The sequence below is a fragment of the Diceros bicornis genome, chromosome 25 (assembly GCF_020826845.1).
Source record: "Diceros bicornis minor isolate mBicDic1 chromosome 25, mDicBic1.mat.cur, whole genome shotgun sequence".
NCBI lineage: Eukaryota > Metazoa > Chordata > Mammalia > Perissodactyla > Rhinocerotidae > Diceros > Diceros bicornis.
This window is the reverse complement of record NC_080764.1, coordinates 23,811,478-23,829,441: the sequence shown is the minus strand read 5'-3', so window position 1 is coordinate 23,829,441 and position 17,964 is coordinate 23,811,478. Positions and strand designations below refer to the sequence as shown.

The 17,964-nt window shown below is 39.6% G+C and overlaps 1 protein-coding gene across 2 annotated transcripts in view; it reads right to left on the bottom strand.

Annotated features, from left to right (window-relative positions):
- Window positions 1-681: 681 nt before the first annotated feature.
- The window catches only part of ANKS1B (ankyrin repeat and sterile alpha motif domain containing 1B), a 758,303-nt gene continuing 741,020 nt past the window's right edge, over window positions 682-17,964 (bottom strand). For both annotated transcript variants that reach the window (XM_058568586.1, XM_058568587.1), the window contains exon 17: window positions 682-1,112. In XM_058568586.1, coding sequence (XP_058424569.1) covers window positions 951-1,112 — 162 coding nt within the window. In that variant the 3' untranslated portion in view covers window positions 682-950. The remainder of the gene's footprint in view (window positions 1,113-17,964) is intronic.

Sequence of the window (17,964 nt, the reverse complement as noted above, 5' to 3'; positions counted from 1 at the left end):
TTAAAATAATTAATGACATGCAATATGTAGAGACTGGACTTTTAGAGAGAAAGTGCAGTGAGGAGTAGAACAGAGCACTGTTGAACCTAGTTGCTTTATCTTTCAGTTTATGAATACTTTTTTTTCCAGCTATTAGAATATAAAACTTAAATCTAAGAAACTCTGTAAAAGCTTAAATGACTTCTCATTCATTTTTGAAAAGAAATGTTCATGATGCCAAATATAATATGAATGCATGATCATTAAACGATATCTTTTCCTCTCTTTCATTCCTTTATGCCATTAGAAATAAAATAGTAGTAAAAATGAAATGAGAAAAGTATCAGTAACAAAACCATTTATGCAGATTTAGTTGATATCTTTGGGCTTGAGTACATGGCAATATATGCTGGCCAGTTTTTATAGAAAATCTATGCCAAGTGTATGAATAAAACAGACACAACTTAAGATTTATAAGATATAGATATGAGCTCTGGGAAATAAAATTTTGATATTACAGCAGCCTATTTAATAAGAACAAAAGCAATCTCTTCAAGTATGGGGTTTGTATATGCAGTTAAGGAATAGAGATAGGAAACATAATAAAGATAGAATACTAAAAATGATAACTTTAACAAAGAGTATGAGCAAAGATCAGAATAGGAGTCTATTCCTCATCATGCCCATATCCTAAATTGACAGAATTTCCTAAAATGGGAAACCCAAAAATGTTTAGAAGGTTTTCTTAGATAATGCAAAACACGCTGAGAGTCCTCTTAGTTCTCCACGTCAAAACTTCAAAAGACAATGACTGTGAAATTGACTGGAACCAAGAGAGATATATATTTAAAGCAGAAGGCATATCTGTAAATCATTGGATATCCAAAGAGTTACAAAGAAATAAAAAATTACCCACCTATAATAGGAATTTCATTTATCAAGGGTTGAATGGCTAAGGTGTCTTTAAGAGATCAACTTACATTAATAAGTTCAACCTCCCAGATTTTTTTCAACAGGTCCATCGATGTGTAGCCATTAATTAGAAAGGCTTTGGTGTAGTCACCTAGTTCAATGGAATCCAGCCACTCAGCAACAGAGGTGGGATGGTAGCCATCATGGCCAATGGGTCTCATCTGTAATTAAGAAAATCACATTAGGATTAATTCAAACTGCTTTGTATTCCAACAACAGAATGCATCTTGCTACTTGGAAATTTATCTGATATGAAACAACAGATCTTTCTGGACAAGGAAATAAGGGAAACCAAAATGCTTTATGCAGAATTCTAAATCATTAATAATTTTCACACTGACTTAGTTTTCAAAAATGCACCCATAAATTTCCAATTTAGCTGTTAAATCAGCTCCATACTTGAGAGAACTAAATATATCAAACTTCTGTTATAGACATTATTGGCATTGTGCTGAATGGAATTTAAAATGATGTCAGTCGAGCAGTATTAAATTCAATGCTGAAGGCACAAGGAACGGCACTCCCAAAATGTAGATGATAATTCTCATATGCACAACATCAAAGCACGTGAAAATACTGCATGACTTAGACATCCAGAGGAATTCATGCTTATGCAAGACATGTATCGTAGGTAGTGCAAACATGCTGGAGAAACATATCTCTGTGTTAAGCCAGTAAAGAAGAGGCTTTTGGGTGTTTAGAGACCATGTGTTCTGCATAGACTCTACAGTATGTCAGACATGAATAGAGAATTTGCTGGCAGACAGGTTCCTATTTTTTGTCAGCTATATACAGATTTTTTTACTTTAGGAGAACAAAGAGGTGTGACAGCAGCATAATGTTTCTGAGTTTAAATTAGAGTGTGAAAGTAATTTAAGCAAGACAAACTTCTGGGTTTAAAATTTTATATGTATTATTCTAGTCCTTTAGCTTTTATTTGAAATTTTAGTTGAATTTGTGGTTCTTGGTTTTTGAAGTAACTCACTTTTAATACTCGTGCTGCTGTGCATGCTATACCATACATCTAATACTTCAGTTATTAAGGACAGCTGGCAACTCATCAACTTGGTGTGATCCTTCAGTGAAATTCACGATGGGAACAGCAAAACTGGGCAAAATACAACATAGATTTTCCTCTTCATTCAGATTCAAAGAGATAAATATTAATGGAAATCTATATGATTCTGACTTGTGAGCAGAGAGAAGATTAGTCTGGGTGTCAGGGATTCAGATTTTAATCTTAAACATGTTAGACTTTCTGTCACTATGCAGTGGTCTCATTTTTGAGATTCTCCTTCAATTTGAGTTACTTTTTCTCCTTTCCTCTTTTCCATTGTTCCACCCTCCAATCTACATTCCATTTTGAGGTTTAAATGTCCTCTATTTTAAAGTTAGAGTGTAATTCACTATTTGCATTAGAGTCTGAACTGCATCAGACTTTTGTATTTCACTTTTACATTGATTGACCCATTTCTGCTATTCATTAAATGCTTGTTTACATAACACTTAACTCAGTGTTTATTACACAGTAGATACAAATGTAAATGACAACTCAGAGTTTGCAAAATGAAAGTTTAGTGGCATTCCCAAATAACCAGATGTTATGTATGTGCAAAATTGGAGACTAGAACCCAAAGCAGAGGCTCAAAGGTATTAAGTACTTTCATAATCTACAGAAAGTTATGAAAATATTGGGGCTAGGTGCATTCTCCAGAACTTATTAAGAGGTGGCTGAACCAACTCTGCTACCCTGAACAATCACCTCAGCCCCACGAAACTCCCTGGCTGTCCCAGTTGACATAAGAAAATAACTGAAGAAAGACATAGAAAGAAGAGAGACTCATTGGAGTTGAAATGAACAGCCTGGCAGGGAGGTCTTGCTGTTAGCCATCCAAGAAGTTGACCACCCCAGCAGTGGATACTGGAGACAAGCTTAGGGAGTCTTGATGAATCAAGCTGGGGTAGAGTCAGAGGTCCTATACCAGAGAACTGTGCAGTGGGGTCCCCAGAGGTCACCCCAAGCATTCACACACCACTCTTTTGAGAGGGCAATCAGTGACCACTTGCCACACAGAGGTTGCTGATGGTCAGTGTTAGCCAACGAGCAGTGGTGGAGATACCCTCCAGAGCTCTGCAAAGCAAACTCAATTAAGCATAAAGAAGTTTGCCTTTCCCCTCAATCCCTCCTTCTTGCCCCAGCATCAGGGAATTGAGAATCAGACGAGGGAGGGGTACCAATCTCTTGGGGGAAGCCTAAACTTGGGGGGCGGGGCAGGCAAAGGAAAGAAAACTGGAGGCTGAAACGGATTGGAAGTGACTTTTCAATATTTTACATGACTGGAAAGTTATTGGATATGTCTGAGGTAACATTAAAAAATAGTAAAGAGGGGCCGGCCCTGTGGCTTAGCGGTTAAGTGCGTGCTCTCTGATGCTGGCGGCCCGGGTTCGGATCCCGGGCGCACACCGACGCACCGCTTCTCCGGCCACGCTGAGGCCGCGTCCCACATACGGCAACTAGAAGGCTGTGCAACTATGACATACAACTATCTACTGGGGCTTTGGGGGGAAAATAAATAAATAAATCTTTAAAAAAAAAATAGTAAAGAGAGAATCAATTGAGCTTGGTTGAAGGCAAGATTGTAAAATAAAAAAAAAAAAAAATCACATCAGCGTCTCACTGAATGCAGACTGCTCAGTAATCTGGTTACTCCTGTGGGGCAAGTTCTCTCAGACCAAACTTAAGGAGGTGAGAGGGAGGGAAATATTTGGTGGGAGAATGAGAGACAGGGGGCAGAGTGAAGAGAACCTGGAAATGGGTACGTTGATGTGTGCAGGGGCAGATTCATCCAGCCACTCATTCAATAAATATTTAGTCAGTGCCTATTCTGATGAATGTTGTGGAATAGTAGAGAACTAAACAGTCATAGTCTCTCCCTCATGGAAATTATAACTCTTAATTGAAAAATATGCAAACAGATGACCAATAAATTACGAAGGCTCTCCATACCTGAAGAGAGAAAACCATTAGAGCTAAATGAAGTTACAAAATTAACTTGACACGTATTTAATGATACGCAGAATGGTTACTGTGCTGCACAATAATTTCTTTCAAAGCAATTCTTCCATCTGTTCTTTCATTTCTGTTCCTATTGCCATTACCCTGTTTAGGTTTTTGTTGGAGCTTACAAAAGCTAGGACAATAGCCTTCCACATGGCTTCCCAACTTTGGTCCAGCTTATATCACGCTGCTACATCAGTCTTCCAAAAAGCCAGTCTCTTAAGTCAACTCTTATGCAAAAACCTATAGTGGCTCCTTCTTGATAAAAGCCCCATGTCCTATGCCAGCATTCTAGGACAACTGAGATCAGGTATAAACTTATCTTTTCAACCTAACCTCACACTACTCTGCTATGTGTACCGTAATGCATATGATTAGGCACATGTGTAAGTCTAAACAGTACGTTAAATTGCTAGCCATTCCATGAACATGAAATGTGTGCACAAGACACATTCATATCTTTGCTGATATCATTTTCCATGCTTAGAATGCTTTTGCCTTTATTTCTGGAGTGTTTCTCCAGAACTGGCTTCTCTTCTTGAGCTCTAAAATACAAATTTCCAACCATTTGTAGGATATCTCACATAGATGTCCCATAGCTATCACCAACACAAGTCAAAAATTTATCTCCTTCAGCTCACAAACCGGCCCTCCCTCTGTGTTTCCCATCTCAGTCAATGGGGAAGCATCACACCATTGTCCAAGATCTTAGGAGTCACCTTATTCTCCCGTTTCTATTTTACCATCATATCTAACTAGGCCAATGTCTTATAAATTTGATTTCCAAAATATATCTCAATTCAGTTCCCTTCTTTCAAAATGAATTTTAATATCTGGCAATAATATCTATCTCAAGTGTTGTTGTAAGGATTATATGACATAGGGTACGCAAATTGCCCAGCACAGTGTTTTGAATATAATACCTCTTCAATAATTCTTAGTCCCCTCAACATACTGCCCTAAATTAGTCCCATTCTTATTTTGAAACTGCATAATATTCAGTCCTTTGGCTGATAATCTTTTCAACTTCCAATCAAAACTCTTTTTTCTTCTCTCATCCCTCCCTCCTCCTCTTACTTCCTTCCTTTTCCACCTTGTTTTAGAAAGGGTTTATGTCTGATAACCTCTTTATATTCCCCCTTCAGAAGTATAACTAACAACATCACTCAAGTAGATCGAATTGTTCCCAATTCTTTACTTTCTTCCTGTATTAGAGTTATGCCTCTGTGCCCTTTGCCAAGGGATCTACATTGTATCCCACTACGGCTGGAGTTACTTCTCCATCCCATGGATGTTAGCCACGTACTTGCTTGGCCAATGGAGCAGGTAGAATTTTTAGTGTGGCGGTTTATAAATGAGGCCTCTGTGCTCCTGTGATCTACTCACGCTTTTGTGTTCTTATGCTCTACCACAAGAATAACAAGTGCTGAGTAGTTGCAAAACTGCTGGTCCTGGGAGAAAGATGAAGACTTGTGGGGCAAACCTAAATCCAACCCAAAGCTTGGAGTCTGCTCTAGTTCAACGGAGCTCAGGCAAGTCCGGCTGAAGTTAGCTGGCTTCTTCACAGCTTCCACAGCTGACCCACAGACCCATGAGAAAGAAAACTAAACATATATATTTTTTGTTGCTGTAAATCACGGAAATTTTGACATATAGGAGAAAACTGACTAATATAGTCACTCTTTATTTCAAAACCTTTGGTATTTGTATTAGGGTTCTCCAGAGAAACAGAATCAATAGGATGTGTATACACACATGCAGAAGTCCAAAATCTGCAGAGCAGGCTGGCAGGCTGGAGACCCAGGGAAGAAGCGACATTGCAGCTGAAGCCTGAAGGCAGTCTGGAAGCGGAATTCTCTCTCTTCCTTTGGAGGACCTCAGTCTTTTTCTCTTAAGGCCTTCAACTGATTGGATGAGGTCTATCCACATTATGGAGGGTAATCTGCTTTACTAAAAATCTACTGATTTAAAAGTTAATTTCATCCAAAAAATACCTTCATAGTGACATCTAGATTGGTGTTTGACCAAATATCCGGGTACTGTGGCCTAATGAAGTTGACACATAAAATTATCCAAACTTTTAAATTTATGAATCCGTGGGCAAATGCATCTCCATGAGATGGAGAAAGACTAGGGATGCTAAAGTAAGCTAACATCAACATCCTTCCCAAGGATTCTGACTGTCATCTAGTAAACATCTACGTACTGCATCTTTACTAATCCTAAACTAAGTAATTCTTTATTTTATGGGTATGTTTGTCCATTGTATAACCAGTATACCTCCACACCTTTGCTCGGTCCATTCCCTCTGCCAGGAATGCTGTTTTCCCCTTGTTCTCCTGTTGAAATTCTATCCATTCTTAAAAGCTCTTGTTTAAATATTACCTTTTCTGTGAAGTCTTCTCCAATGCTACCCTTACTCTCAAGTCAAAATTAATCATACCTTCCACTAGATTCCTGTAGTAATTTGTATTTAATTCTATTATAGCTCTACCAAAGTCTGCTTTCTATTATAGTTAGAGATGTGAGTATCTATCTTCTTCATTAGACTGTCAGCCTCTTGGTGAAGAAACAAGGTCTTAGCCATCTTTATCGTCTCTTATGTACCCAGCAGAGCATCGCACACACGGCAGGCCTTTGCTAAATGTTTATTAAATTAAGTGATTTAATGAACACATGAAGATAAAATGACAAATTAATTTTTGTAGCATGGCATCCATTTGTGGGGGAGATTTGTATTTTGCACTACATATTATGAAAATGAGGGCAATTTTTACGGCCTAACATTAATGTTTACAACTACTTAAAACTACTACATACCAAGAAGCAATTACAGGTAGTATGCTGTATTACAAAACACACTGGGCTTTGTTTCCGTAGCCCAGCAGTCTTGACTCTACTATTAACTAGCTCTGTAACTATGGACAAGTTACTTCACCTCTCTAAGCTTCAGTGTTCTCATCTATAAAATGAAGGTATTGGACCAATGATCTCAAACTTCCTTTATAATTCCTAAATCTTATAATTTGTAAGTTAATATCAAATTAGTGTCAGATTTATTTATGCAGTAAAGAGAAAAGAAGCTCAAAGGCAAAACTAAAAAAAAAAATTACAAGATAGGACAATTAGGCTAAAGGTCAGACCGCCTCCACACTTCTTTCATGAGTCATCAGCGGCACTGACAAGGAGCACTGCAACTGCTCTTTCAAATTAGCAATGATGAAACTCTCTCCAGCAGGAACATCTGGCAGGAGAGGGCTAGACAGAGACAGCTCCAGGGGCTGCCAGGCCCGCAGTACCGCTGAGCATGAATGGGAGTCAGGCACAGTCTGTAATCTGAGCGGCAGAGTGGTGGGCAGGCAGCAGACATTCATAACAGAGGTTCACAACGAGGCAATTTGATTCAGCTAGTTGAATCCCAAACTCTGAGGAAAACCTCAACTGGGACAGAAATCCGAGACAGCAGTGAAGGAAGTTTCAGTCTCGGGAAAATTTAGATATATTGATACATTTTACCAAACTCCTTCCTTATTGCTCTTGGTGTTTTGTTATTCCACCTAAATATGCACTGACTTTCCTCCAGGAGCCTCTTAAAGCAAACCTGGCTTCAGAGAGGGCATACTGTTAACATTACAGGTGATGTAGTAGGCAGAAATCATTGACCCTAGACCAGTGCTCTGAGGAGTCCTTGGGCCTCAAGGGGGCCAATACGGGCAGCTGCACAGCCCAGGCTCTGAGACTGCTTAGGCTACTTAACCCACGTTTTATACAGGTAAAAAGAGAAAGAAAAGCTTTCTCTGCTTTAAAAAGAAATGTTTGAAAACCACTGATCTAGAAGGCGTTTGTAAGATTTCATGATCACTACAGTTTTCTTTTCTCTTAGTTTCTCAATTTTATTTGAAATGTTCTGGGTTTGTCGTATATGTATGGACATATATGTATTGTCTGTCATTTTTTTCTCTCTGTCTGAAACCAGCTTTGTCTGTTCAGACAAGGATAATACCTCATAAAGTAATGGAGCCACAAGATGGAAGGTATAGCAAGAGGAAGGCAATAAAAATAAGAAAAGGAAATAAAAAGAAGGCAAGATGATATTAAGTTGTAATAGATTTGGGATTAAATAAAAAATAGTTCTCAGTGCAACAAGTTATTTAGCCAGTGTTACAATAGTGGCATGGTAATTAGATCAAGAGAATAAGGAACCCCAAAAAGTCAATAAGAGATTAGACAGATAGTCTTATGTCTGAAAAGTGTTACAAAATTGGACATTGTTGTCCACCAAAAACTGTTCTCTATTCTTCCACAGTAATAGAGCTTAAATTGAGCTTGTATCTGCCCAATTAGAGACAAGATACACAAGCTTCTCTTCTGGTTGTTTCTGTGAGAATACATTTGAGCCTCTGGGACGCTAATGAAAGTGTTGCACGCAACTTCCAGGTCAGCTTTGTCAAAATTGAGTTCAGTGGAGCTATTTTAAAATGGAGTCAGAGCTGACTTTCCAAACGGCCTTGCTGACTTGAACCTTGGACTGGGCCAAACCTTTGGATTGGGCCAAAATGACAATTGTTTTATAAGCAGTTGTTTGATAAGTCAGCAGGAGAATGGACGTCTTGATCACAAAGACGGAGGATTGTGGACTTTCAGAAGATAGAATCAGTAATCAATCAATGTTTAGCCAAGACTAGCTCTCTGCCTCCAACTCCAACTAAAATTCTTTGTAATACAAACCTCTCTTCTTTGTCTTTAAAAGCCCCTGATTTTTACTCCCTAGCAGGACACTATTTAGATTTCTACCTGTATCTGTGTTCCCTGAAATGCAATTCTTTGATCCCAAATACATGCCTTGCCTCTTAAACTGGTTTTTGTTTTTGTAGGTTGACACCTTCAACCTAAAAGATAGGTTGCTTGCTCTAGAGTTGCTTTTTTCTGTCTTCCCATGAACTAGAACCTAGTGCCTGCAGCCCAGCTTTAACCACATGGGCAAAATAATACCCTAGAGTTTGGGAAATGCTTCTCGAACCTTAATGTACGTAAGAGTCATGTGGGAAATCTTGTTGACAGGCATATTCTAATTCAATAGGTCGGAGGGCCAATCTGAGATTCTGCATTTCTAACAAGCCTCCTGGTGATGCTAATGTTGTCAGTCCCGGGATGTACTTGAGTAGCAGTGCTTTAGAGGATGACAGAGTAACAGATTGGAAGGTGCTGGGTCTGTCCAAAATTGCACAGAGCAGAGCCAACTTGCAAACCTGGACTGCTCACTTCAAGACTGTTACATGGGAGAAATAAATGTTCTATTCTTTAAACCACTATATTATGGAGGTCTCAGTTTTAGCAGCTTAGCCTTTCCTCTAATACAAAGAGAATTGAAAATAAGGTAATTTCATACAGAACATTTAAAGGGAGCCTGTACTTCCATTTGAGAGTACATTGCATTGTCTCCTGTTTTGTGAAGCCATAAGTTTTTACATCTGTTGCCATTAAAAGAAACTTCATTTCCTTTAACTGCTTTTGTTGGCTTCTTTCTGTCAATCACACCACCATCCCTTTGTGACAACTACTCAAAGGATAAAAAAGGGGGAAATGTAGGAAAATCTCAAGTTTCTGGCTTTTATACCTGGGTACATGGTGGTATTATCAGTAGAGAAAGAAAAGAAAATAGACTGAGATGACATGAATACTTCTGAGACATGAGAAATTAAAGATGCTGTGGAATAGTGCTTTAATTTGGGGAGGAAGTCTGAGGAGACATAACTTTGGGCATCAGATGGGAGTCTTGGCTCCTCCACTTATTAGCTGTATGACCTTGAGTAAACTGCCTAACCTTCCTAAATATCCCTTTTCTGATTAGCAATGTGAGAGATAAAAAAGGGTATCTGCCTCTGAGGGCTGTCATAGTATTCAGTGAAACAATGCAAGTAGAGTTTAGCACAGTACTTGGCACACAGAAGCACTCAATCAATCTTAGTTATTTTTATCATAAGCGGGAGCTGAAATCATGCATGGATGAGCCTGCAGAGGGTGTGAAGAGAAGTGGCCTGAGGACGAACCAACACTTTCAAAGTGAAAGATAAGAATTATACTCAGGAGACCAAAAAAGGACCTGTCAAGACAAGAAGAGAGGTGGGGGAAATTGGCTTTCAAGGAGGCTGTGGTCAGCAGTGATGGAATGCCGCAGAGAGGTCTACTAAGACAAGGAAGGAGAAGAGTTCCCGGATGTGGCAAATACGTCACTGGGGCCTTACTGACAAGAGCCCAGAAGCAAGGCTGTACTGGGTTGAGGAGTGAGTTAGAGATGAGAAAGTAGAAAGTGCAATCTGAACCATTCTTTTGAAGGCAGGGAGATGAAGGTTTTAGAAAGCACAAGGAAAAGGCACAGAAAGGGGTGAGAAATGAGGACTCAGGGCTGAGGAAGGTGCGAGATACAAAGGAATGAGTCCAAGAGTGTGATGGAGATTGAGGTGGGGTAGAGGGCTTGTTTTTTGCTTTGGGGATTTTGCTTGCCTTTCTTGGAAATTATAGTGTTGAAAAGCATAGCTGAAGCTAACTTTGGGGTTAATCTTTCTGTTAAAATAGTCATAAGGATGCAGAAGCTATCTGGCTGGACTTGGTGAGAGCTGGATTCTTGTACTCTTGTATTCTTAGGACTGGTAAATGTTCTCATGGGGGCAAGGACAGCCATCTGTGTGGCATGCCACTTCCTGGATACAAACATTCAAACCTGACGATCATTTATGTAAACCTAGTAGTGTAACAGTCCTGATGTACCAGGCTCAGATACTTAAACTTGCCTATGAAGCTGCAATGGACTGTGGCTTCTTTTTTCCCACCTGGATGTACTTTATACTCTCAGACTCCCTAATATGACTTTTATAATATAGCCAGCTGATATCATCAGGTACCTCCCTCTAGTCCTGCTCCTTGTTCTAGCCTCTTTTGCTCTGTCCTGCTGCTACTCAAGACTTGGACTAACCGCAGCCCTGAAAATAAACCAGGACAAGCCATGCTGGCAGACAGTGTGCTGCCAAGTCCAAATGTAGGTCTATCAAGTAGTGCGAGGATCAGATCTCCTACAGGCTTTGAGACCTGGGCTTAGACATCACTGTGCTGTTTCATCAGTGGCTCTTAAAAGACTGATTGAACATGAAAGAGAAAGGCAGATCCACTGACCATGAAGCCCCAGAAAAAAAGTCTATCCATCATCATCTAAGTGCTATCACAGTGCAACTTTGCTGGAAAATACATGTCTACAAAATGGATAGGATTGTAAAGAACATCACCTAACAATCATATAAGACTTTAAAGACCCCAAAGTGATTTCACATACATTATCTCATTTGTGAGGGGTTTTAGGTGATCTCTGGGAAAATGCCCTTTATGGAGTCTGAGACCCTGGCTAGCTCATGTGATGATATTCCTTTTGTGAGAATTGAAAGGATTAAAACACTGTGACTATTGTTAGGAAGCAAGGTGTGATAAGGTCTCTGTGTTGTGTATCTGCAGCAAAGGAGAGAGACATGTAACATGTACAAATCTGTTGCCTGAAACCCCTTTGTTTAGAATCAGACTCTGTTATGGATACAATTTCTATAAAAGAACAGAGAGAAACTTAAACTCTCAGAATTGTTTGAAACTTAAACTCTAAGTGAATTGTTTTTGGATGTCACTGTGGACTTACAGTTGCAGATAAGGGTAACTTGTCTATTTCTTCCCACCACCAATTGAGCCTTGCTGACTAGGGGTCCCTTGAGTGTTCAGACCATTGAAGACCCCCAGCTTTAGGAACAGGCAGGAGCAGTGAAGAGGTGATATCTGGATATTACTTGGCACTACATTTTTGGGGAATAAAGGAAAGCAAAGCACTTTGGACTGGGCACTGTCTTATAATGCCCTGTGGTTTATATTTCACGAATAAGAGAAATAAACTAAGGTTTAGGCCAGAGAGGGCCTAGGTATGCCTTATTTTGTCAAGTCTTAGACCATGGAGTTGTGGGAGATCAAGATTTGGCCACACTGAAATATATCTCTTTACCTTGATTGTTTTCTCTGACGGACACTTGACCTCTCCCACTAACTGCCTAAAGAATTTGACATAGTAACTTCTTCCTGGAACAGATCTTCTATCTGATGGCTGTAATATAATGTAAAATAGATGTTACAATAGGAAAGGCACCAACAAGCCCATCTTATGGGAAGTTCTGTCTCTTTGGCCACATTCTCTGGATGGCCCTGCGAGGAGTTGCCAAACAAACATTTACATTTATAAGGGAAATCTCCCTGCGAGGAGTTGCCAAACAAACATTTACATTTATAAGGGAAATCTCCATTTGTAAAGGTATCTCCTTCTCTGTATTGGGAAGAGGGGGCATGACCTAATTTCTAGAAACTCATCAATGTGGAAGGTGAGGCCTTAAATCTGCCTAATAACCTTACTCTTGTTTACTGTGCTTTAGTGGTAATCTCCTGTAGCTGGCTCCCCCCGACCCCCAACATCCTCCTTTGTCTTTAGCTGAACATGGTATTTAAGACGAAAATTTCTACTATTGTGTTGAGAAACGCAGTGTCCCTGGTTTCTCCCACGTATACATGTTATTAAACTTGGTATTATTTTCTCCAGCTAACCTGTCTTGGTAATTATTTGGCCAGCCATAAGAACCTTAAGGGAAAGGGCAGAGGGGGATTCTCCCTCTTCTCCTACAGAATAAACCGAAAGTGAAGTAATAAACAACAGAGTGCATAGATAAGAAATGTTTTCAAGACATATGGGCAATCAATTTCCAACAGCACAGAATAGTCAGTTGGTAAACAAAATAGAAGCACTAGCCAGACGAGTCTAGCCTCTAGCCGTCAGTTAGGGGGCACTCCCTTTGATCAAAGGCGCTGGAGTGAAGCTGCCAAAACAGACAAGTTCTATAAATTGTGGTTGAAAAAAAATGATAACAACAGCAACAACTACAAAACAATCTCTTCATCTCTTTGCAAGCAGTGTGAGCGGATGTCAGTCAGGCACTGGTCTTTTCAGCTTCATCTGTGCACACGTAAAGTAACTGCTATCTGTAGCATCATCCGAGAACCCGGCAGCTTTCTGCCAGGTAAGAACTGTGGAGATGTGGATGAAAAGACCAACAGAGACACTACACAGTACACACATAAACATGGTCCTTGGGGTGGAATGATTTTATTGTGCTTCTCCCTAAAGCTTTTGGTAAAAGAGATGTTTTAAAAATTTAATAAAAGAACATGTTTTTACCATCTTTTCATTTCTAAAATCCTTGTTGAGATAATGTTGACCCTAGAGCCCTTTGTTAAACATTACTATTTGTTTTGATTTGCTTCCTTGTTGCAAAGCTGTTTTATGAAAAAAGGGCTCAGATTAAAGATGAAGAAGATTTATTGCAACTACAATAAGGTGCTGAACAATGCTCGCCATCATTCACACTTTCAAGCTCCGCCAGTGATATGAACTATATTTAGAAAAAGACACAGGATTACTTTTTTCTTTCCTCAGACAGTACGTGTTTTCTGACATTCATGTAGCTGTTCAATTATGCAGCACACTGCTTTGCTCTTAAAACACAAACTTTAAATGCTACTATCAATCAGGAAAATTGTTTGCATATTAGTCTCGACTAAAAAAAAATTCCCCAAACTTGAGTCTTCAGAAGATGACGAATGTTCTGAATGCCAATTCTATTTATTTGATATTTAAAAACCACGTCCTTTCTCAGGGCCTCCAGGCATGTGCATAATAACATCACCCACTGAAGTACTTCAAATAGATAAATGTACCATAAAACCAAAGTTAGCAATACACAAATGAGTAACATGTTCTGTCTGGGAAGGGAAGTACAAGGGCTATCATTCACATGGTGGCCAAAAATTAGTAGAGGAGCTACAAAATTGAGGACTTACCATCCATCCGTCTGTCTGTCCGTCTGTCCATCCATCCATCCATCCATCCATCCATCCACTCATCTACTTACTCATTCATTCATTCATTCATTCACTCAACAAATACTTATAGCATGCATACTACATTCTAGGCACTATTCTGGATGCAACAGTGTACAAAACATATAAAGATGCCAGTCATTGTGGAGCTTACATTCTAGAGAGGAGACAAATAATAATTAACAAGCATAATAAATAAGAAAATTATATCAGAAGTGATAAGTGCCGTGAAAAAAAAAGAGAAAATACAGCAGGAGGATTGGGAGTGCTAGAGTCTGCGTGTGCAGAGGGGGAAGATGCGGTATTAAACAGGATGGTTAGGGGAAACTTCATTCAGAAGGCAAGATTTGAACAAAGCTTTAAAGATGGTGAATTGGCTGTGTTGGCAACTAGGGGGAGAGGTTTCCAAGAAGAGGGAGCAGGTAGAGCAAAGGCCCTCAGGAAGGAGTGAGCCTGGTGTCTGTTCAAGGAATAGCAAGGAAACCAGTGGGGATGGAGCAGTGCGTGCAGGAGGAGAGGAGTGGTGAGCAGGTGAGAGAGGTAATCAAGGTCAGATAAGGTAAAGCTTTAAAAGCCTTGTAGGGACTTTGGCTTTCATTCTGAGGGAAACCGGGAGCCAGTGCAAGAATGAGAGCAGAGCTGTGACATGATCTGGCTTATGTTTCAGCATAATCATTCTGGCTGCTATTTTGGGAATAGTTCACAGGGAGGCAAGGGTAGGACCAGGAAGGCCTGCTCAGAGGCTATGGAAGTAATCCAGGAGAAACAGGCTAGTGGCTTGGACAGGGTGCTAGAGTAGAGGCGGTGAGAAGTGGTCAGATTCCAGGTGATTTCCTGCAATGCAAAATAAAGTGTTCCTGTTCTCTAACAGGGACTGGGACTCTGCCAGCTTGAAAGCTACAGCTGGATGGCATGGATCTCAGCTTGAATAGAACTGTGTTCATCTATCTTCTGCAAGAATGTATGGATGACTGGCAAGGTTGGTCTTGCATGGGTCTATTTTCACTGAAGAATCCAGGATCCTCAAAAGACTCTTCTGCTCAAAGAAGATAGCCAGGGTATATGTATTTGATTCAAGGGACAATAGACAAGTGTCAGAGGGGATGGGTGATTCTGAATGGATTTCAGGATCTGGTGCTCTGACCAGGATCTGGCCCAGCTCCCATGGACCATGCCTTAAGAAGAAGAAGCTTCAATAAAAAAGCTGTATCATGAAACATTTTTGGGACATTGGGAACAAAAGGAGTCAGCAGAATTGGCACCAGTAACTTCATCAGCAAGCAGAGATGGTGCCATATTGCAGACATTGGTGCCCTCAACATTGGGCACTGCAGTTGGCAATGGTGCCCACATTGGCAGGCTTCAGTGGCATTGGCAAAACATTCAGTTGGCATTGGTTAAGGTGCCCTTGATGGGAAGATACTGGGCATTGTAGCCAGTAGCACATACATTAGCACTTTTGACACATTGGGCACCTGCAGCTATGAAGCAGAGATTGGTAGTCATTAGTAGCAGATTTGGCACCCTCAGTGGGTATTAACAACATTGAGAACACTTTTGGTAAGTCCTAGTGGCACTGTTTCAAGCTTTGGTGACAGGAGCCATCAACAACAATAAGCTAGAGCAAGAGAGTCAGAAAAGGGCAGATGTCATGTGGTCAGCAAGTGGTCTGGTTAATGGTGCACATGTGACGTGAGACATCCAGACCAAATTATTAGAAGGAATTTCAGTAAGGTCCTGAATACTCAGAGAAGTGTAACCCCATTGTGAAACCCTGGCTAGAGTTTCTGAGAACCCTATCTCTACGGTGAGGGGATAATCTAAGAACTAGTTCACTACCATTAGAATGAGAACAGCAGTCACAATAAACAATAGCTTGGCCCTTCAGAAAGTGTTACTAGCCTCACAGTCTGGGTTTGGTTTTTTTTTTGGTTAGTTCAGAATTTTTAATTATCTCAGACATTGAAGTGACTAAGAATTTTCAGCTCTCCTTGAGGAAATCCCCAGTAGAGAGTCAGCTCTTAAAAATAGTTTTAGTAGTTATTATCTATTTAATTCAACAAGATTTTTTAAGTACAAAATATATAAGTAACATCATGCTAGGTGTTGTAAAAATGTAAAACGGCCTAAAGTTCCTTCCTTCTAGGAATATGTAATTTCCTTGGGTATACATTTGAAGTAGATACAAATCTAAGAAAATAATTAAGTGCCAAAGTTTTCATAAGTTCCAGAAAAGGAAAAAAACTTGAGTGGGTTGGATAAATTTGGAAAGAGTTTCTTTTATAGTTTCTCTTGGGTTAATATATGGGGAAATAAGTGAGTGTGTGTGTGTGCGTGACGTGAAAGTCAGCATGCACGCACAAGAAAGAGACACAGAGATACAGAGAGACAGAAAGACAGATAGTGAGAGAGAGAGAGACAGAGACAGAAAATGGATAAATATGGGCATCCATGTCTCCTTACTGTCTCTAGACCTGGCCGGAACATGGGCAGCATCCTCTGTTTGGAGTGACTCCTTCAGTGCCCTATTTGGCTAAAAATACTTACTAATTTGAGATTCAGCTCAAGCATCATCTGTCTATGCAGAAAACCTTCCCTGACCCCCATATGTTTAGCTCTTCCCTCTTTTTGTAGCATTTTTTCATATGTTAGTTTAGTTTTTGACATAGATGTCTCTGTCTAAAATGTAGGTAGAACTCCTTGAGGCGGAGACCAAATCTTATCCATTTTTGCATCCTCATCTCTGAACCTAGCATAGGGCCAAAATGAACTGACTGGTCTGGTCTGAATAGATGGATGAGTCAAAGATTCACTGATGAACATCTGGGCACGTGGGTATTTGCGGACATTATGCACCTGGAGTTGCCCTAGCTCTCTTTCATCTGGCTCCAATTCTATTGGGAATGCAAAGGTCTTAGGATGTAAGGTCAATTGTTACTTCGTGTCTACATCAGTAGTACTTAGAAAAGTGTTCTGTTGAAAGTGGACACCAGAAATGCTGATAGATGATGTAACTGAATCTCAGAGATGAAAGGCAGGGAAATCAATCTTCTCTACACTTACTGCAATAATCTCTAGTACATTTGTGGAGAACATTTCATATTCAAAAATTTCTACTACACATTTACCACTTAGTATTAGAAAACTGTAAATACAATCCTTTTCCACCAAGCAGTGGCCTCTAAGTAGAGAAGGAGTTGAGGGTTAAAAATGATGATGCATTGAAGAAAAAGCTTTTAACCTGTTAGGACTCTGATTCATAAATTATAACCTTAAAAATCATTTCTTCAGTGTATCTATTTAGCACTTATACCATCATGAATTCATAGAACAAGTAAAGCTAAAATGTATTTTCTCTTGAAGACATGAAAGAAAGAATCTGGCAGTTTCTTGAGTACTCATTTCTTCTGATAAGAGCAGTAGTTATCTGTTAACTAAAAAAAAAAAAAAGCTGAACTTCTGTTTACTGAAACAGAAGATGCTAGACCTGCGGGAAATAATGAAAATGGCCATCTTTCTGAAAATGAAAACATTGATTGGTTATTCCCAGAGCACAGAACCATAATACTCTGGTGATAGAGGAAGTAGAGGAAAGCAGTTAAGAGCATAGACTCTGGAGCCAGGCTGCCTGGTTCGAATCCTGACTCTGCCACTTACTAACTGTGTGACCTTAGGCAGGTTCCTTAACTTTTCTGTGCCTTAGTTTCTTCATCTGTAAAATAGAGAATTAATTTTAAGATTTAAATGAGTTAATTTAGAATTAATCTAATACTTAGAAGAATGCCTGGCACATAGGAAATTTCTATTTAAGTGTTGGCTATTAACATATGTGTTTGCCCTGCAATGTCTTTCCCAGCATGTTAAAGAATGCTTGGAGAATGTGGATTCTTATGTAGAGTGTTCACTATGGGTCCACAGAAGATCAATCATTAGATTATAACCCAAAGTCAAAAGATGGAAATCTAAAATCCCGTTGATCACCAACAAAGAAAATAACCACAAAG